At 42.7% G+C, this 23926-nt stretch overlaps 1 protein-coding gene across 1 annotated transcript in view; it reads right to left on the reverse strand.

The window, feature by feature from the left end:
- Window positions 1-23926, reverse strand: part of pola1 (polymerase (DNA directed), alpha 1) — a 355602-nt gene that overhangs the window by 274677 nt on the left and 56999 nt on the right. The window contains exons 20-26 of the mRNA XM_070893369.1: window positions 19314-19489; window positions 18235-18364; window positions 15843-15962; window positions 14131-14242; window positions 7683-7807; window positions 6154-6303; window positions 3563-3685 (exon numbers count right to left, since the gene is read on the reverse strand). Coding sequence (XP_070749470.1) covers window positions 3563-3685; window positions 6154-6303; window positions 7683-7807; window positions 14131-14242; window positions 15843-15962; window positions 18235-18364; window positions 19314-19489 — 936 coding nt within the window. The remainder of the gene's footprint in view (window positions 1-3562; window positions 3686-6153; window positions 6304-7682; window positions 7808-14130; window positions 14243-15842; window positions 15963-18234; window positions 18365-19313; window positions 19490-23926) is intronic.

Genomic DNA, 23926 nt, shown 5'->3' on the forward strand with positions numbered 1-23926 from the left:
TGTCATCGACCTGAAATGTCAACTCTTTTGCTCGCCACAAATGCCGCCTGACCTGTTGAGTCCAGCATTTTCTGTTTTTATCTCAGAGTTTCAGCATCCGCAGTATTTTACTTTTGCTCGAAGAGAAGAATCTTGGCCTAAGCTCTCTACCTAGTCTGAACAGGCCAGAACTTCTAATTTGGCAAAAAGAAAACATCCCTGCACTATGTTGATTCAGGCAGCTCCAAAGGTGATGAGCAATTAGTATTATAGGATACAAAGAGGTTTGTGGTACTGTGTTAGGAATTTGCAATGCAACGAAGGGTACTGCCTCTGCTCTGCTTTTCAACAAACATTACCTGACTCTATACAATCCAGTGCTAGGAAGCCAAATTCACTTTAAATCAGCAGAACAGGACCAGCCAAATGTATTCCAGCAATAAATGTTTGGCCTAGGGTGGAAGAATATATGAACCCTTTTCAATGCTAATGTTTCAGAATAACACCCTCATTTCCTTTCCCCCAGCAGCTCCGTCATGACCCTCTCTAGATTCTGCACAGAATGTCGCCTGGCCGACTTCACTGTACACTTTCTGAACACTGGCCCTTAACTGGATCTTCCATCCTGAAAAATATGCAGACAATCAGGCCCATTATTGTCACTTGGCCTTTCAGTCTTCCACCTCCAAAGACACTCAATATTATTACTGCTCCTCATACGTTTAATGCCGAGACTGACCTAGCAATGCCAAGGCTGAAGATACCACCAACTCCACTCCCCATACAGAAACGTAGCAAATTCTGGGGAGGGAAAGTTCGGTTCACCTCATCCTCCTCACAAGTTCAAGGAAAGGTGTAGGTCACCACTGCATCAGGCCAATGATGTTCTGCCAGTGCGCCGCATGTCTTGGGGACAACCATTGCCACCATCAGTGCTCTCCAGCACCAGAGAGAGAAGCAAAGGGAGGAATCAATAGTCGAGGGTTACTGAAAGATGCATGGCAGTGGGGAAGCGATGAAGGGAGGGATTTGGGCATTAGGCCCCAGAGAGGTATTGGTGTAACACAAATTGCCGAGCAGAGACTCTAGGGATAGAATGGGCATTAGGTGGGCAGAAAGAGTATATGGGGAACATCTGCAACAATAATCTTTCCTGTCTTTATTTGTACACGTCAATTCATGACTCAGACTGGAACCTAAACATTTGTGAGGCTTTCTCAATATGGAACATAGAAGTTTACTGAGTCGTTGAATAGGCCACAATTGGAGTAATGCATGCAATTCTGGGCACCAGGGTATTAGAACCGTGGAAAGGGTACAGTTAAGATTCACTAGGACAATATCAGACATGAAGATTTATACCCATGAAGAAACATTCAAGAAATTGTTTTACTCTTACTGATAAGTAAGGAAGCATCTACTGGAGGTTTCAAAAATTGTGAGTAAACAGTGAAAAGTTGTTTCCAATGGTTGATGAATTTTTAACAAGATGCAGAAATTGAGGACTATTCGAAGAATGAAGTTTGAAGATTTATTAAACACATACAGGGGTTATTGGAACACAAAATGCTTTCTCACAGATGGCAATTGAGTTAGAATCTGTATAATTTCAAAATGGATTGGATAAAGGGCACAGAAACGTATTTCGATAGGTTCAGTTGAAGAGCTGGCATCAGCAAAGGCCCAGTGGACTGAATGGCCACCTTCTGTGTTATAACTTCCAGGAGTAGAATTGCTCAGCTGTCTCATTATTCTCCAATAGACCTGGAGCATGCTGATAATGTTGTGCACGATGGTAATCATCTCTGCCAACCATTGCCCAGTACCATAACATACTATACAGCAATAAGAATTGTTCTGTTCACTTGGAAGCTTGCCCCACTAAGACAAAGGACTGCAAAACCCTGTCTGAGACATTTATAAAGCTAGCACATCGCAGCGTTCTGTAAAGTCAAGGACTCGTACCGACTTCAATGCCAAAATTAACAATGAATTGAAAGGAAATTTTAAACCCAGGTTTGCTCTCTTCCCTGATGCAAAGCTAATTGAGGGGACCCTGCAGAATAACAGGAACAAATCAAACTGCTTGGATTCATGAACATGGGTACATGTGTATATTACGTCTCCAATGACATGACAATGAAGACTTGTATTCAGTCTTACTTGCTAATTTTTGGGGTGGAAGATGGCTTCCACATTTTGTTTTCGTAACCTCAGCAATGGGCATCCTGGCTTTGACAGTCTCCTGGGCTGAGTAACAAAGCTTCTTTTCTAGATAGTCCAGAGGCAGACGGACAGAATTTGCAACAAGCCAAATCATGGCTGGGTGGGAGGAATAACATGTGATCAGCAGCTACAGGCAAGGGGCCACCACAACTGATGTAAATTTTAAGGTCAGTACTTGGCATGAATCAATATTGGTTTTGTACAATTGAGAATACCACCTCAAAAAATTACTAAATCAAGAGAAGAACGAGAGAGAGGAGAGGTTAGGGTGTTCTTTATATAGCACAAGAGAAGCTTAACATGGCTAACAACTAAAAACAGAGCTGAGGGAGACTAGACGACAGACTAAGTACATTATTTCTTCAGCTGAAGAACTTGGGTTCAAAAAAAAACTCAAAACTGATGGATGAAAAGCCTATTATCTATTGGCTGCCAATTTCCATTGAACATTCTCAACCCAGTTCCCAGCAACTATGGTCTACACCAAGATCACAAGGGCAGCTGGCAAAGGGAAAGGGTTCTCATTTTTCTGGTGTAATAACATGTGCAGTTGTTAGATTGGCTTGAGCTGGAGTGGAAGTATTTTCATTTTAGGAGGCTCCATCCAATCTTGTGCCTGATGGAGGCACTGATACTGAATCACAGTGAAGAACTTCATTCATCAGTACTAAGTCCCTCATGAGAACAAAAAAAAAGTTACGATGATTTTTCAGTTGGCGTGGCTATCTTTATTATATGTCATCCCATCAGTTTGGGCTGGATTTGAACCCAATTTCTTCAGGTGAAGAAATAATGTACTTAGTCTGTCATCTAGTCCCTCACAACTCTATTTTTAGTTGTCAGCCATGTTAAGCTTCTCTTGCGCTATATAAAGAGCACCTTAACTTCCTCTCTGTAGCTCTTTTTCTCTTGATTTAGTCATTTTTTGAGGTGGTATTCTCAATTGCACACAACAAATATTGATTCATGCCAAGTACTGAAGTACTGACATTAAAATTTCCATCAGCTGTGGGCCTTGCCTGTAGCTGCTGGTCACACATTATTCCTCCCACCAAGCTAAGCCAAGACTTATCACAAACACAAGATGAAGTGGGTGACTAAGAACTTGCATGAGGACTGCATTACTTCAGGAGCCAAGTAACAACCCCAAACATTTCAGATATTTCAATCGAGAGTTACTCACAATCAAAACAGAATTATTCTAGTGTCCATTTAAACTTACAGGGTTATGTAGCCATTTATCGCTTACAAAAAGTGCCTCAACATTTTCACCATGTAATTAAGCAAATCATAATGGTCATATTTAGAAACCCCTCCAACCCAATTAAAAACTGAACATTATTGGACAAATACCCACCTCTCTTCCTTTGTGTGTGACCAAAGCAGCAAGTGGCTTGGCATAGAACCTACTGAAGGAGAATCCCAGACAGCCATACATACTATTAGCTGTAAGCTTCAGGGCCTTTTGTCTGATGTCATACTGTAACGAAAAATAAAATCACATGTCATTCGACTAAATAAAGCATCTCTCAAAAATGTTGAATACTGAAAGTCTCAACTTCATTCAGCAGCTAACGAAGGGGATAATCTCCAGGTGCTGACATGCAGAAAGTCCCTACTACACTAACTGGAGTTGCAAAGTAACTGGCATTATTGAAATACTAACCAGAGAAGGCCAGAGTATCATTGTAAATGCCACAAGAAATTGCGATAATCAAACAAATTACCAGCCTATTAGTATTGCCTAATTCAGCACTGGCTTCAAACTAAAGACATTCTATATTTCTCACTTGCAGACATCTCCAAGAGTGACAAGTGATGTTATAAATATTAAAATGTTTCAGCGTTTTTTCCCCAAAGACAAATCATCTCAAAATGCTGCTGTGAAGTGATAAATCAGTAATATACCCAGAACTGTCACATTACTAAGGCAGTAATCGTGCTAACGTTTTTCAGTATCATTACAATCCCAACCATGATACAGTTCAGCTTTTACAGTCTGCCCAAGTTGCCAGTCAAATGATAAACGAGAACAGTCGCTCCTGCCTCAGTGAAGCTGGGGATTTATGGAGATGGTGTCCTTGTTGCAAATTATTGGAGGGTAGAAAAAAAAAGAGACAGAAATTTGAAACGGCTGATATCCCTTGCAAATATCTGGCAAGTTAGAGACTTTAGCTCACTGAGATCTCCATTTGCTACCCCACCCCCACACAAAGACGAGAGAAGTGGCCACTAAATGCATGAAGATTTTAAGGATATAAAAAGCCTTTAAGTGCCAGAACCATTGTGGGTAAAACCTTGCTACCTATTGTTACCTACAATTTATATTTAAAATGGTGCAATTTTGTGCATTTTAATGCATAAAAAGTGCTTTTACATGGTATGTTTTAGAGTGAAAAAATAAAATGCTACAAGTCACCAACTTCTCCTTCTGCCTGCCTGCTCCCCCACCCCACCCCCCCTCCACCACCCACCTACCTCCACTCCCAGGAATTTCAGACAAACCTAAAAAGATATGAATTTAAAAAATCAAATTGTTGTAAATAATAATGGATTTCTATATAAATTTCTGGTTCCTTCACTCAGCTTACATCTGAGAATCATCATTTCATGCTTCCGTTTGTTTTGCGTATCAACGTTCTTTTTTTTTTAAATGTCAAAGGTCAAGATTAGGCATCTTCCATCAAGCAAAATGTAACGGACACAGTTCAAGCCTTCCACCCAGCCTGGTAACAATTCCCTCACGCTTGCACAGAAACTTACTACTATTCAGACAGGGTTTTCATCGAATCATACAGCACAGGAGGCCGCCATTTGGCCCATTGTGCCTATGCCAGCTCTTTGAAAGAACTATCCAATTAGTGCCACGGACCTGCTCTTTCCCCATAGCTCTGCATCGTTTCCCTTAACTTGGCCTTAACCGTTACTGTTTGTAGCTTTCCGAGTCATTGGAATGGTACATGCAGTTGGCAATGCTGCATTGCTGCTAACCACTGAACTGGGAAATGGTGAGCACCCCACCATGCATTGAAGCATTTCTGAAGGCTCTTTTGAGTGTCATCTGTGGCTCAGTTGGTAGCACTCTCGCCTGAGTCAGAAGGTTATGGGTGCAAGTCCCACTCCAGAGACTTGAGCACCAAAACCTAGGCTGACACTCCAGTGCAGAACTGAGGGCCGTCTTTCGGATGAGACGTTAAACCGAGGCCCCATTTTCACTCTCAGGTGGACGTAAAAGATCCTATGGCACTATTTTAAAGAACAGGGAAGTTATCCCCGGTGTCCTGGCCAATATTTATCCCACAATCACCACCACTAAAACAGATTATCTGGTCATTATCACATTCCGGTTTGTGGGAGTTTGCTGCGCGCAAATTGGCTGCCGTGGTTTTCCCACATTACAACACTTGAAAAAGTACTTCATTGGCTGTGGTCGTGAAAAGCACTGTATAAATACAAGTATAAATTCTTTTTTCCAATTGAGGCATATTTTGCTCAATCAAGATTGCATTGCATTCTCAGGAGGAAAACTTAGTTACTTTGAGGAAATGCTATCCCAAGCTTTAAAGGATGAACTTTGACCTGCTTCCATTCGGAAACCAAAATATGTTCAAGCTTAGTGATGCAGAACTGCTTTAGCAGTTGTAATGATTGCTTCATATGTAATGTTCAATAAAGCAAAATTCAATTCATGACAAATATCTCAATTTTTCTGAGAACTATTAACCTTGTGTTCTCAGTGACAAAGACACTACAGCATTTGTCCAGCCAAAATCAGAAAGGTATAACTTTTCTCTGTCTAGCAGTACAATTACTCAGTACAGTTTGTACACCTTGCAGAACCTCCAGGGTGTGAAACATTAAGCCTCCTTCATTGCCAAACGCTTAAAAATCCTAGAGAGAGATACGCAACTATACTCAGGTAACAGTTATCCCCTATTTGAAAACTACCTGCAAATAGAGATCGGGGTTTAAGTCTGGTTGCTTCATCAGTTGTTTGACTTGACGTCGCCTCTCCACTAGTTTCCGGATTTCCTTGGGCAGAACACCCATCTCCTGATCTTGGTCTGGTATTTCAGGAATTTCTTCCAGTTCGTCACCCTTGGGAGGGGGGGGGAAAAAAAGTATAAAGATTAGAAACTGAAGTAATACATTTTCACAATATAGCACAAACACACAATAACAAAGTTTCAGTTTTTATACTTTCTGCGGAGAGTTAAACGGTCAACTATGCTGAAAAGAAAAAAAAGTGACAAGACAACCTACTCCAACTAATCTCCAAGTGAAGAGATTTTTCAATAGATTGTCCTCATTTGCCAAAGCATTCATCAAAATCAATGCAGTTCCCAATCAACGACATCAGTAAAGATCAAACTCTCTAAAATACGCAATATACAGCAACAAATCTGTTCTTGATGTGCAATATATAATGATTTATAAAGATCAAAAGTATTAAATGGAACCAAAGTGTAAACTAATAACCAGTTAGAGATATACTCACTTTTCTATATTAACACCTCAGCTACAGAAACTCTGAAAATCTCAACACACCTTCACCTACAGGAACATTTAAATTAGGTTTCAGTACATTTGAACCTATTCTTGTCTCAATGGGGATTATGTTTGCTTATGGCCGGGGGCGAGAGTGGAAAATAAGAGGCAAGTTAACCGAGCCGTCACAACTTCAAGTAGCCCAGTGAAAAGTAGCATAAGCAGAGACTTGAAACAAATCAAAAAGCAAAACAAGCGCTGGAAATCTGAAACAAAACAGAAAATACTGGAACCATTCGAGGTCAGGCGGCATCTGTGGAACAGGCAAGTTGAAAAAGATCTCTTCGTCAAGTAAATTAAGAATGTTGTGGTGGGGCCTAAAGAAACTCAAGTGCAATTCTTCTAAATAGGAATGATCTTTCTCCAGTCAAACGCAAGTACCAAGAATCTGAAACTGGGAATCTCAAGAAAGGACTTCCAAATCACAATAGCTTTGACACAGAATTACCCAGGCATTCTGGGTTAAATGGCTATTCTGAGAAGAATCACCATCATTTACCTGAGAATTTAGCTTGAGGGGAATAGTTTGCACTTGGAAGTTCATTTTTTCTAAAATTCAGAAGCTTAGGTGAAAGCACCTAAACATACAAGACACCACCAGTGTTTAACAGACTGGGTAAACTGGGAAGGAAATGCTAAGTTTGTGTTTTGAAGTAGCTCTTGGACAAGACAGTTTTCCTCAGTACCACTATCTTGGTTCCTAATCCTTGTTCTCTCTCATTTGCAGGAATATAAATCCTGTCAGAGCAAAACATGGTTAAAAACATCACAGATACTACTATTTTAGCAAGTGCCACTTGCTCAATATTAAAATTTAAATTAACTGATAATAATGAGTGGACACCAAATCTAAAAGATCCTTCCAGATACTTCTATTCAATCAGTTGCAATATTCACAATGTGCAAGGCACCTGAAAGATTGTTCTTACCTCCAGATTATTTTGAGAATTTGCAGCTGTTCTCTCTACAGTAGTGAAACAGATATTGAATTCCTGAATGATTGAAGGATACAAGCTATTGAAGTCGAGCAGCAAAATAAATGTGTCATAGAAACCTGGGGAAAAAAACAGATCGATGATTATAAGCATCCAACTGTTACAGGAAGACCACATTTAAATCAACCATTGTACAATGAGGTGAAGGAACCAATTAGCCAGATGAGATTGGATAACTTGTATTTTGTTAGCAGGAAAGAGATGCGAAATCCACTTTGATTGTATCAGACATAACTGGTTTATTTAACTGAGGAATCCAAGTCAAGGGCAGATTAAAAGCCTGTAGTTTGAGGCTCAATTAGGGAAGTCCCAGGTTTAATCTGTCCTCTGAGCCAAATTAGCCGATGGGGGCATTACAACTGGCCAAAACCAGTTTAGGAAGAAGTTCATTGAAGCCAGATATGGTCTCAGATGTAATGGTACCCCAAGACAAAATAGTCCAACACTACATGTCCAGACTGCCACACAAAGAATATGCCATTTCAGCAAGACATCACAAGATTGCTGTTGCTCATGAATCTATATCTCAATATGAAACAGTGCATTCTGGAAAGGAGGGTTAAGCAGGAAAAAGAAAAACAGACAACTTGTATTTATATAGCACCTTTAACATGGTGAAAAGTCCCAAGGCGCTTCACAGGAGTATAATGAAACAAAAACAATTCTCCACATAAGGAGAAATTAGGGCAAGTGACCAAAAACTTGGTCAAAGAGGTAGGTTTTAAGGAGCGTCTTGAAGGAGTAAAGAGAGGTAGAGAGGCAGAGAGGTTTAGGCCGGGAGTTCCAGAGCTTAGGGCCTCGGCAACAGAAGGCACGGCCACCAGTAGTTGAGCAATTATAATCAGGAATGCTCAAGAGGGCAGAATTAGAGCAGCATAGATATCTCAGGGGGAGGAGGGGGGAGGGGGGAGGGGTTGTGGGGCTGAAGGAGATGACAGAGATAGGGAGGGGCGAGGCCATGGAGGGACTTGAAAAGGATGAAAATTCTGAAATTGTGGCGTTGCTTAACCGTGAGCCAATATAGGTCAGCGAGCACAGGGGTGGTGGGGGAGCGGGATCTGGTGCGAATTAGGCCATGGGCAGCCGAGTTTTGGGTCACCTCTAAGCTTACGTAGGATAAAATGTGGGAGGCCAGCCAGGACTGGGTTGGAATAGTCAAGTCGAGATGTAACAATGGCATGGATGAGCTGAGGCAAGGATGGAGACGCCAATGTTACGGAGATGGAAAAAGGGGGTCTTAGTTATGCTGCGGATATGTGGCCAAGGTTGCGAACAGTCTTGGTTCAGCCTCAGACAGAAGTTGGGGAGAGGGATGGAGTCAGCGGCTAGTGAACGGAGTTTGTAGTGGGGGCCGAAAACAATGCCTTCTGCATTCCCAATATTCAATTGGAGAAAATTTCTGCTCATCCAGCACTAGATGTAGGATAAGCAGTCTGACAATTTAGAGACCGTGGAGGAATCGAGTGAAATGGTAGTGAGATAGAGCTGGGTATCATCAGCGTACGTGTGGAAACTGACATTGTTTTTGGATGATGTCGTTAAGGGACAGATGTCGACGAGAAATAGGAGGGGGCCAAGGATAGATCCTTGGGAGTTACCAGAGGCAACGATGAGAGAGTGGGAAGAGAAGCCGTTGCAGGTGATTCTCTGGCTATGATTAGATAAGAATGGAACCAGGTGAGTGCAGTCCCACCCAGCTGGACAACGGTGGAGAGGCGTTGGAAGAGGATGGAGTGGTCAGCCATGTCAAAGGCTGCAGACAGGTCAAGGAGGACGAGGAGGGATAGTTTCTGTTATGTATGCATACCTGTAAATACCATCTCTAAGCACCAGAGGGCTTATCCCCTGGAGTCTGTAATAAAAGACTATGGTCACAACTTAATTTGAGTTTGCAGTATCTAGTCCAACTCTTTATTTAAGACATGGATACAAATGACGAACCCCACCGCAACAACGCAGAGAATCGTGGGCATCCTGGAGAAATTTTCGTAGGGAGATGATTGGGAAACCTTCGTGGAGCGACTCGACCAATACTTTGTGGCCAACGAGTTGGAAGGAGAAGCGAACGCTGCCAAACGAAGGGCGATCCTCCTCACCGTTTGCGGGGCACCAACGTATGGCCTCATGAAAAATCTGCTTGCTCCAGCGAAACCCATAGACAAGTCATACGATGAGTTGTGCACACTGGTCCGGGAGCATCTAAACCCGAAGGAAAGCGTTCTGATGGTGAGGTATTGGTTCTATACGTACAAGAGGTCTGAAGGCTAGGAAGTGGCGAGCTACGTCGCCGAGCTAAGGCATCTTGCAGGACATTGCGAATTTGAAGGATACTTGGAGCACATGCTCAGGGACTTTTGTACTTGGCATTGGCCATGAAGTAATACTTCGCAAACTTTTGACTGTAGAGACCCCAAACTTGAGTAAAGCCATAGCGATGGCCCAGGCATTTATCGCCACCAGTGACAATATCAAACAAATCTCTCAGCACACAAGTTCTGCTGCAAGTACTGTGAACAAAGTAGCGTTGTTTTCGAATCAAAATGTACAGGGCAGGACTTACACGCCTGTAGCTGCACGTCCGCAGATGACTCAGAGCCCACCATCAAGGGTGATGAATACAAGGCCATTAACACCTTGTTGGCACTGCGGGGCTGATCATCGTTTCCATTCATGCCACTTCAAAGGATACGCTTGCAAGGACTGTGGAACAATGGGACACCTCCAACGTATATGCAGGCGAGCTGCAAACCCTGCTAATCCTGCAAACCACCATGTTGCAGAGGAGAACAGATCCACGGTGGACCATGAAGAACCAGAGCCTCAGACCGAGGAGGCAGATGTATATAGGGTGCACACATTTACCACAAATTGTCCCCCGATAATGCTGAAGGTTGAATTAAATGGATTCCTGATGTCCATGGATCTGGGCACGAGCGCAAGCCAGTCCATAATGAGCAAAAAGACTTTCGATAAATTGTGGTGCAGCAAGGCCTCTAGGCCAGTTCTGACTCCCATTTGTACTAAACTGAGAATGTACACAAAGGAAGTGATTTCCATAATCGGCAGTGCTACCATAAAGGTCTCCTACAATGGAGCAATGCACGAATTACCACTCTGGGTGGTACCGGGCAATGGCCCCACACTGTTTGGCAGGAGCTGGCTGGGAAAGATACGCTGGAACTGGGACAACGTCCGAGCGCTTTCATCTGTCGACAACACCTCATGTGCCCAGGTCCTAAGCAAGTTCCCCGCGCTGTTCGAAGCAGGCATCGGGAAGTTCCAAGGAGCAAAAGTGCAGATCCATTTGATTCCGGGGGCGTGACCCATCCATCACAAGCCGAGCGCGGTACCTTACATGATGAGAGAGAGAGAGAGAGTGGAAATCGAACTGGACAGGCTGCAATGCGAGGGCATCATTTCGCCGATCGAATTCAATGAGCGGGCCAGTCCGATTGTTCCAGTCCTCAAGGAAGATGGCACCGTCAGAATCTGTGGTGATTACAAAGTTACTATTAATCGTTTCTCACTGCAGGATCAATACCCGCTACCAAAAGCAGACGACCTATTTGCGACGGTGGCGGGAGGGAAAATGTTCACGAAGCTGGACTTGACCTCGGCCTACATGATGCAGGAGCTGGAGGAATCATCAAAAGGCCTATCCTGCATCAACACGCACAAAGGTCTCTTCATTTACAACAGATACCTGTTTGAGATTAGATCGACCGCGCCGATATTCCAGAGGAACATGGAAAGCTTGCTAAAGTCGGTCTCGCGCACCGTGGTCTTCCAGGACGACATCTTGGTTACAGGTCGGGACACAGTCGAGCACCTGCAGAACCTGGAGGAGGTTCTTCGTCGGCTTAATCGTTTGGGGCTCCGGTTAAAAAGCACGAAGTGTGTTTTCCTGCCACCTGAAGTGGAGTTCCTGGGGAGAAGAATCGTGGCGGACGGCATCAATCCCACCGACTCGAAGACGGAGGCAATCAAGAATGCACCGAGACCACAGAACGTGACGGAGCTGCGAACATTTCTAGGACTCCTGAACTATTTTGGTAACTTCTTACTGGGTCTTAGCACACTGTTAGAACTCCTGCACTCTTTACTGCATAAAGGAGATGAATGGTTATGGGGTAAAAGCCAAGAAAATGCCTTTGAGAAAGCTAGGAAGCTGTTACAGTCAAACAAACTGCTTGTGTTGTACGATCCATGTAAACGTTTGGTACTAGCATGTGATGTGTCGTCATACAGGGTCGGGTGTGTATTGCAACAAGCTAATGAATTTGGGAAATTGCAACCGGTTGCTTATGCATCCAGAAGTCTGTCTAAGGCCGAGAGGGCCTACAGTATGATTGAAAAAGAAGCATCAGCGTGTGTTTATGGGGTAAAAAAACTGCATCAATATCTGTTCGGGCTCAAATTTGAATTGGAAACTGACCATAAGCTGCTTATATCCCTCTTTTCTGAAAGCAAGGGGATAAATACGAATGCATCGGCCCGCATCCAGATATGTGCGCTCACGTTGTCCTCATACAACTACGCCATCAGCCGCAGGCCAGGCACAGAAAACTGTGCCGATGCTCTCAGTAGGCTGCCATTACCCACCACAGGGGTGGAGATGGCACAGCCCGCAGATTTAGTCAAGGTAATGGAAGCATTCGAGAGTGAGCAATCACCTGTTACCGCCCGACAGATTAGAACCTGGACGAGCCAGGACCTCTTGCTGTCCTTAGTTTAAAAAAAAACTGTGTGCTCCATGGGAGTTAGTCTATTGTCCCGTTAGAGATGCAGGAGGAAATAAAGCCGTACCAACAGCACAAAGATGAAATGTCTATACAGGCAGACTGCCTCCTCTGGGGTAATCGGGTAGTGGTGCCAAAAAAGGGCAGGGACACTTTCATCAGTGATCTCCACAGCACCCACCCAGGCATCATAATGATGAAAGTGATAGCCAGATTCCACATGTGGTGGCCCAGTATCGATGCAGACTTAAGGGTCCTGCGTGCACAAATGTAACACATGTTCACAGTTAAGCAATGCACCCAGGGAGGTGCCACTAAGTTTATGATCCTGGCCGTCCAAACCATGGTCCAGGGTCCATGTCAAGTATGCAGGTCCATTCTTGGGAAAAATGTTCTTAGTGGTTGTAGATGCATACTCCAAATGGATTGAATGTGTGATCATGTCGGCAAGCACGTCCGCTGCCACCACTGAAAGTCTACGGGCCATGTTTGCCATGCACGACCTACCTGATGTCCTTGTAAGTGACAATGGACCGTGCTTTACCAGTGCTGAGTTCAAGCAGTTCATGACCCGCAATGGGATCAAACATGTCACATCTGCCCTGTTTAAACCAGCGTCCAACGGTCATGCAGAATGAGCAGTTCAAACAATCAAGCAGAACTTGAAAAGGGCAACTGAAGGCTCACTGCAGACTCGCTTATCCCGAGTCCTGTTTAGTTACCGCACAAGACCCCACTCGCTCACTGGGGTCCCTCCCGTCGAACTGTTCATGAAAAGGGCACTTAAGACAATGCTCTGTTTAGTACACCCTGATCTGCACAAACAGGTAGAGAGCAGGCGGCTTCAACAGAATACATATCATGATCGTGCAAGTGTGTCACGGAAATTGGAGATAAATGATCCTGTATGTGTGTTGAACTATGGACAAGGTCCCAAGAGGCTTCCTGGCACTGTTTTGGCCAAAGACGGGAGTAGGGCGTTTGTGGTCAAACTCTCAAATGTACTCACCTGCAGGAAACACTTGGACCAAACCAAACTCAGATTTACGGACTATCCAGAACAACCCACAATAGACTCCACCTCTTTTGACCCTCCAACACACACACACACACACACACACACACGTGGCAACCAACCCAGCAGTTGACCACGAAGCAGAACCCATCACTCACAGCAGCCCAGCAAGGCCAGCTGCACAGCAGCCCAGCGAGAGCCCAACAAACGAAACACCAAAACCAGCATTTGCACCGAGACGATCTACCAGGGAAAGGAAGGCCCCAGATCGACTCACCTTGTAAATAGTTACACTACTGACTTTGGGAGGGGGGGGGGGGGGGAGGGTATTGTCATGTATGTAAGCCTGTAAATACCATGTCTAATCACCAGTGGGCTCATCCCCTGGAATCCCAAGGGATCCTACAATGCCTTGGAAGCACCTGTATATACGGAGGCCTCACAGGCTGGAGAGGCACTCTGGGATCTGTAATAAAGGACTACGGTCACACCTTACTTTGAGCTTGCAGTATCTAGTCTGACTCTTTATTCAAGACACAACAGTTTCACGAGAAATAAAACGAGGTGGGGGAAGGGACACAAATGTGGCATGGATTTATTTCATTTTGCCCAGAATGTTTAAACTTACCAACTTTGGGTTCTAAGACCAAACCACCAGCATATGCTGCTTTTCTTCGACCTTTCTTTATTTTGCCTATGCTTCCACCTCCTCCATCAACATGTTCTTCATCATCATCTACCTGAAAGAGGCAAAAGTCAAGACATGAAAAACAGGAGCTGTTTTCATGCTGCAGCTCGGCAGTTAAAGGCAGAAGCCTCAAAGAAGGGACCTGCAGTCACTTGTCTGGTCTGGACAATACGCTGATATTAATCATGCTGCAAGATACCTTTTTCATCTAAAATATATGAGCAAGAATCCAGATGAGATTCCATAAAGAAAATAATCTGAAATACTTGGTAAGGCTGGGAGCACAGGTTGTTATCTGGCTGTTTTAGATTCTGAAAATGTCACGTGACAGTATATTAAGAAATTACACAAAATAGCTTCTTAATTTTGGTACAAAATATGCACAAATGTAACCAATTGTTTAAGACCAAACCATTCATATTCTAAAAAAATCCGTCCTCACAAAACACATCTACTTTAACCGGGTATTAGCTGTGGCTCAGTGGGTAGCACTTCGACATCAGTCAGGAGATCATGGGCTCAATTCCCACTCCAGAGCACGTAATCCAGGCCAGCACTCCTTGTGCCAGTACTGCGGGAGTTCTGCAATTTTGGAAGCTCGTCTTTTCCAAGGCTCCATTTCCCCCCCTCAGAGGATGTAAAAGATCCCATGGCACTATTCGAAGAGCAGGGGAGTTTTGCAGGGGATTTCTTCCCAATCGGTGCCATGGTCAATATTTATTCCTCAACTATCATCATTAAAAGTGATTATCTGGTCATTATCACATTGCTGTGCGCAAATTAACTGCTGCGTTTCCTACATTACAATATGGACTACACTTTAAAAGTAATGATTGGCTGTAAAGCACTTGGGATGTCCTGAGGTGGTAAACTTTCTTAAAAACCAGATGCCACTTATATTTCTGCAAGTGACATATTTGAGGTTCATGAAATCCTCTTATTAAAACAGAATCAGTTTAGATAAATCATGCCATAACAGAATAACCGTTTTTTTTTAAACTTAAAACTCAGCACTTACAAATTATGGACAATCAAAAATGGAAGAGAAATCTAATGGGACAACTAAATCAGGCTCAGGGCTCTTAAAATGGACTTTTTTCAAAATCCTATTTAAAAAAAAAAAGTTTCAAATCATTGAAAGCTCATCAGATCGCTAATTTTACAATTCCAGTTATTTACACAGCCCTCAAGTGTCTCATTGCATCCAGAATTTTACTGCAGCATTATGACACCCAATTGCCTTCAATTGAGTGAGCTGTCAATTGAAAATGGATTCCTTCTGCCAGATTTCAGTATTCAAATTATGTCATTGGAAGTACACTACAGCAGTATAGTAACTTTCAACGTCAATGATATATGTACAGAAATAAAATACATACAGCACCTAGCCACCCTATAATAATAGGATTTCTAGTTATTTCTTCATAAATCATTTCATTCTACATTAAGCACTGAACAATCGCTAGATTATGGTCAGCAAGAATGGTCACATCCAATTATGTTCTCATCCTCAGCAAATTAACGCATGGTATTCAGTGCCACCAAATAGAAGACAAGTTCTCTTGGCCACATCTTGACAAAACAATCAAGATAAAACAATATACAAAGGCTGCAGGAAACAAGGCATAATATGAAAGTGTTGCGGTACTCACAGATTCCTGCACATGCTTCTTGAAAGAAGGTTTATCAGGCACAATGTAGTTTCTTTCATGGAAAGCATGCAGCAGCAAATATTCATTTCTCTCAGAACGGCCACCCATCAACGTTCGCGACTAAGAGAGATAAATCAACTTTTAAAACATATAATCCATCAATATTACAATTCTTGCGTATAAGCAAGCAATTCCTGCCAATGTTATGCTCACTTCCTTTAATGCTTTGTTGGTGACCTTAATAGTTAGGAAACAGTGTATCCTCCATCAATGCTACGGGTGATTTATTAGCAATATATTAAAAAGTCTAACTGAAAGCACGTATTTTCTGTGTCACTTACTTCCCGTCACAGTTTGGTAACATCTTTATAAATGAGCATCTCCTCCAACTCGAGAGCAATGCCATGGGAGATCTATGCGCAATATTTATGAGATCACTCGTGTTGCTCACGGTGAGTTCTCTCACCTAGTGATCTTTGTCTCTTTCGCAATCCAACGCCTGGTCTCTTCCCCGCCCCCCTCAATTTCTTTTTTTTCTTACCCAATGTGTTACTCTTCTCCAATGTCTGTACCTCCCCACAATCAATCTCTCTCTCTGTCTGTCTGCTGACCTTTCTTCCAAGATTCGTTGATGTCCTCATCTCGGTTTCTCTCTGACTGGCTAGACCTTCTATAATCTTTCTCTTTGTGAACTCAAAATTTCCACCACCCCTGATGTTGCTATTGATTTGCTTACAGAGCTCTCTATCTACCCATAAATCTGTATCTCTCGCCCCCACTGTGTCCTTGGAACTACAGCAGCAAGGCTTTGCCACTGTAGCTCTGGGTGAGGTGGAGCCGAGATGGGGGTAGTGAGGCAGTGTGACAAAGCTGCAAACTGAGGTGCAAATCAGGGTTGTGAGCAGAGTTCGGGTCCAAATTTCATATTTAAAGAAATCAAGGCAGAGGAGGAGAAAATAAATTAATCAACTCAGAGCAGTTGGTAAAACCAACAAAACATTAATTGAATGGAGCAGCAGGCGATGATGAATTAATAGGTAATGGGCTAGCAGGCATCAGCAGAGAAATACAGTACAAGCAATCTGCTTTGGAAAATGAACTGCTGGTAAAACTGGTGATGGCATGTTAGCAGCCATAGGAGGCAGCAGTCCTCAGGATAGCAAAGGTAGCAAAGGAGATTTCCAGATAAGGGGTGCGGCAGAGGGTGGGAGCAACAAGAACCAGGCATATTATTGCAGATCCACACCCAGCAGAGGAGATTTTTAACCTTTGCGGGAGATGCATTCATTTGAAGAGGGGAATTGGAATTAGGGTATAACCAGCATTGAACAGTTAGGCCTCAGAGGATGTAGGACAGGGAGAGAGGAGTGCAACAATGCATACATAGTAGCGGGAGACCTGCAATTACATTGTGACAGACAAATGTTGACAGTGGTTTTTGCCATTACAAAGGCCGACATAAAAATAACATTCTAAAATCAAGAAGTAAGATTAATGTAGACTGGGAACTCAAAACCAGATACAAACACATACTATGACAATTAGTACGCTTCCACTCTATGCATTTATTTTGGACTTTTAAGTTAGGTAACATTATATTAATGCAGATACATAAATAAAGAGTTTTCACAAATGTCTCTTAAGAACATAGAATAGCACAGCACAGAAGGCGACCTTTCGGCCCATTGAGCCTGTGCCGGCTCTTTCAAAGAGCAATCTTCAATGAGTGAGTGTTGCTGAGTGAATGCATTTCTGCAGTCAGACAATGGAACTAATTGGCTTCACACTGTTTTAGGCTTATTTTGGAAAATGGATATACACATTCATTTGCAGAGAACAGAATTGGGCTTAGTTTTGATGCACTCTACAATCAAATAGCCAAGCACATGAAGAATGGTTACTTTGCACCGAAGAGCTAACAGCACTAGCTGAACCTTATCCGAGCAAGAGTTAACTCCTTCAGCAGTGCAGGGGAAACAACTGGAACAGAAAAAAAAATACCGTGTACCAAACATTCTGCATATTTGCATCATCGAGGGTATGTACACCCATTTCACTGGTATGACTTTGTGGACTTTGATTCACAAAATATGCAGATCGGTTTACACTATAAAATGGTGACTTACTGAAGCTGCCAAATATGCCTAAAAGCAATTTGCAAAAATGTTTTTAAAGCTGTGCTGTTGGCACACGTTCAACGTTTATTTCTTAACATCTGCACTCCTTTAATTATGGTGTCATTACTTTAACTGGTAATAATTAAAAGCTAATCTTTAACGGTTAAGTTTAAAAAATACTGCACTAGTCAATCGGAGTCTGATTAATAACATGGGGTGGGGGGGGGCAGGGAAGATTTCAACATAAAAATAATGAGTGAAAATTCCAACATTACCAGGACATTTCCAGCAATGCTGGTTATTTGCAGAGCTAAAGGAAGAACATTCAGTTCACACATGATCTGCAGGATGAATTTTGCATCCATCCATGTATTCTCAAGGAGGTGCAGGAGATGAGGAGAGTCACTGGAGGAACAAAACAAAAAATTTTAATAACCTCACACCATACAGCAGCAAATACATAACACTGGCTACCAGATCACTGTCCTGTAACTATTCTGATGAACTAAAAATATATTTTGCGAACAGTTTACAGAATATCAGCGTTTAACAAAAACATTCTGATTTAATACAATGTATTTAGAGCAACTCTGCAAATGATAATTGATGATTAAAGTACAAATATGATTATGTGACTGCTTCTCTGCGATTAAGCCAAACAGCAGGCACAATAAAATGTATCAAGCTTCAGACTACATTTCTAAATGACATCACATGATAAACATTCCATTGCCGTATGTTGACAGGATGCAATAAAGCTACGGCTATCTCACAGTCAAGGATTGATGTTTTGGGAACATTGTTTCCATCAGGTTTGGCCCAACCAGTTGTGTTTTCTGTAAAAGTGCCATTCTACCATCAGTCATCCAACTTGATGACGGTACTTTCCTGATAATCACATTCACTTATCTGGAATGTTGGTACTGGGAACCGGAGTAATTTGCATTTCAGGTCCAAAATGTCAACATCAGGTACCCCGGGTCAGGTTAAATGTACAGTGAAGCTCCTTCTCTGGCCCAACTGCAGCTGTATGCTGCTTTCCCATTTACCACCACAGCAGTCCTGTGGCCTCCCTGAGTGAGATCACCAATTTAGTGCTATAAACTACATTCACTCGGAATTGGTTTGAAGCCCATTTCACAACAGGAAAGACCCCAAGCAGACTCAGGATTCTTTCATCTAGTCTGAGAAGATTTGAAATCTGATCCAACATCTGAAAAGCAAGAGATGAACCCAGTGCATCACCAAGCCCCCTCCCTCTTCTGCCCTGGACTCCATTATATTGGGTCTCCTCAATACCTCTTTAAAACTTTGATTTAATAAAAAAGTTGTGCAAACTGTGAACATCACTCACCTATAAAGATTACGAATGTTTTCAGCTGGAATAGTCACCCTCTCTATTTTGAGGATCTGATGAACCAGCTCAGTTAAATTATAACTCTTGCATCGGATCAGCTCTTTGGCAGAAATTTCAACATCACAAATCAGCCTGCCGCAAGCTGCATTCTTTTCCGCAAATCTGCCACGACCCTTTAATAAGAAAGTGACGGCAAGTTGAATTATTGAGAGGAATATCAGCTCCATAAAGGAAGAAGTCTGGTTGTCAAGAACCAGTTAAAATGTAAGCCAACATCTTTTTGCTGTGTTACATCAGCAAAGCAAGGCAACTGACCTGGAGGAGTTGTGCCAGCAACAGACCAATTAAAAGGGAAAGGTAAGTACAAGGCGAGAGTACTTTCAACATACAATACACTCCCATTCCAGGTATTAGACCATAATGCTACCCAGAGGAGGATTCCCATGGCTTTGATCTGGACGACACCAGGAGCGCTGCCACAATACTGAATTTTGCCAAGTTGTAAACCGATTTAACAGATTTTCTCCAGAGCTGCTCGCTGATAGGCCTCGCTGCAAATAGTAAAAAGTATATCTAGCTGGTAACTTTGGAGGATAGCCATTAGAGACGTGGATGCAAGGTGACCAGGACTGGGAATTAAATATTATGGGGCACTTGAAAATCCGGAAGGACAGACAGAAAGGAGAAGGAGGTGGGTAGCTCTATTGATAAAGGATGGAATCACTGCAATAGTAAGAAACAATATTGGCTCAAATGATCAGGATGTTGAAACAGTTTGGCTGGAGATAAGGAACAATAAGGGGAAAAAGTCACTGGTGGGCATAGTCTATAGGCCCCCTAACAGTAGCAACTCTGTTGGTCTGAGCATAAACCAGGAAATAGTGGGGGCTTGTAAAAAGGGAACAGCAATAATCATGGGTGATTTTAACCTCCATATTGATTGGACAAATCAAATTGATCAGGGTAGCCTTGAGGAGGAGTTCATAGAGTGTGTAAGGGACGGGTTCATTGAGCAGTATGTAACGGAACCAACCAGGGGGGCAAGCTATCTTAGATCTGGTCCTGTGTAATGAGACAGGATTAATAAACAATCTCCTAATAAAGGATCCCCTCGGAATGAATGATCATAGCATGATTGAATTTCAAATTCAGATGGAGGATGAGAAAGTTGAATCGCTAACCAGCGTACTAAGCTTAAATAAAGGAGACTATGAAGGTATACGGGCAGAGTTGGGTAAAGTGGACTGGGAAAACAGATTAAAGTTTAGGACAGTTGATTAACAGTGGTGTACATTTAAGGGGATATTTCACAACTCTATAAAAATATATTCCAGTGAGGAAGAAAGGGTGCAAGAGAAAAGATAGCCATCCATGGCTAACTAAAAAAATAAAGGACAGTATCCAATTAAAAACAAGGGCATACAAAGTGGCCAAAACTAGTGGGAGGACAGAAGACTGGGAAGCTTTTAAAAGCCAGCAAAGAACGACTAAAAAAATGATTAAGAAAGGGAAAATAGACTATGAAAGTAAACTAGCACAAAATATAAAGAGAGTTTCTATCGGTATATAAAAAGGAAAAGAGGGGCTAAAGTAAATGTTGGTTCCTTAGAGGACAAGACCAGGGAATTAGTAATGGGGAACATGGAGATGGCAGAAACTCTGATCAAATATTTTGTATCAGTCTTTACGATAGAGGACACAAACAATATTCCAACAGTGGATAGTCAAGGGGCTATAGGGTGGGGGTGGGGGGAGGAACTTAACACAATCACAATGACTAAGGAGGTGGTACACAGTAAGATAATGGGACTAAAGGCAGATAAATCCTTTGGACCTGATGGCTTGCATCCTAGGGTCTTAAGAGAAGTGGCGGCAGGGATTGTGGATGCTTTGGTTGTAATTTATCAAAATTCCCTGGATTCTGGGGAGGTCCCAGCAGATTGGAAAACTGCAAATGTAACGCCCCTATTTAAAAAAGGAGGCAGACAAAAAGCAGGAAACTATAGACCAATTAGCCCAACATCTGTGGTTGGGAAAATGTTGGAGACAATTATTAAAGAAGCACTAGCAGGACATTTAGAAAAGCAAAATTCGGTCAGGCAGAGTCGGCATGGATTTATGAAGGGGAAGTCATGTTTGACAAATTTGCTGGAGTTCTTTGAGGATGTAACAAACAGGGTAGATAAAGGGGAACCAGTGGATGTGGTGTATTTGGACTTCCAGAAGGCCTTTGATAAGGTGCACAAGATAAAATTTCACAGGGTTGGGGGTAATATATTAGCATGGAGAGAGAATTGGCTAACTAACAGAGAACAGAGAGTCGGGATCAATGGTTCATTCTCTGGTTGGCAACCAGTAACTAGTGGGGTGCCACAGGGATCGATGCTGGGACCCCAACTATTTACAATCTATATTAATGACTTGGAAGAGGAACTGAGTGTAACGTAGCCAAGTTTGCTGACGATACAAAGATGGGAGGAAAAGCAGTGTGAGGAGGACACGAAAAATCTGCAAAAGGACATAGACAGGCTAAGTGTGTGGGCAAAAATTTGGCAGATGGAGTATAATGTTGGAATGTGTGCAGAAAAAATCCAAGAGAAAGTTATTATTTAAATGGAGAAAGATTGCAAAGTGCCGCAGTACAGCGGGATCTGGGGGTACTTGTGCATGAAACACAAAAGCATAGTATGCAGGTACAGCAATTGATCAGGAAGGCCAATGGTATCTTGGCCTTTATTGCAAAGAGGATGGAGCATAAAAGCAGGGAAGTCTTACTACAGCTATATAAGGTATTGGTGAGGCCACACCTGGAATACTGCGTGCAGTTTTGGTTTCCATATTTACGAAAGGATATACTTGCTTTGGAGGTAGTTCAGAGAAGGTTCACTAGGTTGATTCCGTATTGAGTGGGTTGCGTTATGAGGAAAGGTTGAGTAGGTTGGGCCTCTACTCATTGGAATTCAGAAGAATGAGAGGTGATCTTATCAAAATGTATAAGATTATGAGGGGGCTTGACAAGGTGGATGCAGAGAGGATGTTTCCACTGATAGGAGAGAATAGAACTAGAGGGCATGATCTTAGAATAAGGGGCCACCCATTTAAAACAGAGATGAGAAGAAATTTCTTCTGAGGGGTGTAAATCTGTGGAATTTGCTGCCTCAGAGAGCTGTGGAAGCTGGAACATTGAATAAATTTAAGGCAGAAATAGACAGTTTCTTAAACGATAAGGGGATAAGGGGTTATGGGAGCAGGCAGGGAAGTGGAGCTGAGTCCATGATCAGATCAGCCATGATCTTATTGAATGGCGGAGCAGGCTCGAGAGGCCGTCTGGCCTACTCCTGTTTCTATTTCTTATAGTGTACTGCATATTGTTCTCCAGCAAGAGGCTGAGGGCAATTTGTATGATCCCTTAGGGGTCTGTGTGTAAGAGAGAAGGGTGTAATTGGACAGAATACATGCCTTCACCCAGCAAGCTGGCATCGAAAATCAGCATAATCTGCATCCGAGCATCACACCCCAACTCTGAACTGACTTGATCTTTGTCACTTATCCCATTGCATTAACAAGTGAGTTCTGTGGAATGTGAGTGAAGCGGATTTAAAAACAAAGGGCATGCAATCCCCAACACGAGTTGAAAAACTTCTGACCGGATTTGCTATATCATAGAACATGACTTATTCAGTCATTGCCCCCCTGGACACTGGGTGGTGGGCGGGGAAGAGGATGGTCATAGCTGAGGAAGAATACAACATAATACAAGGCAGCATTAGAAAACTTGCAGACTAGGAAGTTAACTGGCAAATGAACTTTGACAGACAAATGTGAGGTGATGCACTTTGGCAGGAAAAACAAAAAAATCACCCACGCTTCAGAAAATAAGAAATTGAACAGGGTAGAAGAGCAAAGGGATTTAGGGATACAGGTCAACAAATCATTAAAAACAATATCGCAGGTCAGCAGAGCAATTAAAAATGCTAACAATGTACTGGGGTTGATTTCTAGGGGTACAGAATTCAAAAGGAGTGAAGTTATGTTATACTTGTGCAGACCCTGGTCAGTACTGTGCACAGTTCTGGTCTCCAGAATATAAAAATGACATAGAAAAACACTGGAGAAAGTGGCAAGTTAGTTTTCGTTTTTTTAGGTTCGTTTTTTTTTATGTCATGGGGGCGTAATCTGATGTCTGCGCCAGTTTTTCAGATTTAAGCATGTTTCGCCAACTTACACTTATCCTAGGATGGCGCATGTGATCACTCCGAAAAAACCTTCTGGGCACTCAAGAAAAACCAGCGCACATTAAAAAAAAAAATCGGCGCAGAAAGACGCCATTGTTTTTATGCAAAGTTTTGGAGGGAGTCAAGAAGACAAAGAATATGCCTCATGAAGCTTAATTTTTATTTAAAAAAAAAGGTAAAAAGGGAGCAAATGGAAGTCTAATGCAATTTTTAAATTTTAGATATTTTTTCGAAGTGCCATGTCACCACCAAACGTCTCCTCACCGGGCTCGAGGATCAGAGCATTGGCCGGCAGAATCGCTCCCTCGCGCGGACACAGGGGCTCAGGACTCGACTTCAAAAGAGGGGCGTGGGGGGCGGAAGCCGAACTGAAGG

This window comes from Pristiophorus japonicus, chromosome 11 (genome assembly GCF_044704955.1).
Source record: "Pristiophorus japonicus isolate sPriJap1 chromosome 11, sPriJap1.hap1, whole genome shotgun sequence".
NCBI classification, from domain to species: Eukaryota; Metazoa; Chordata; class Chondrichthyes; family Pristiophoridae; genus Pristiophorus; species Pristiophorus japonicus.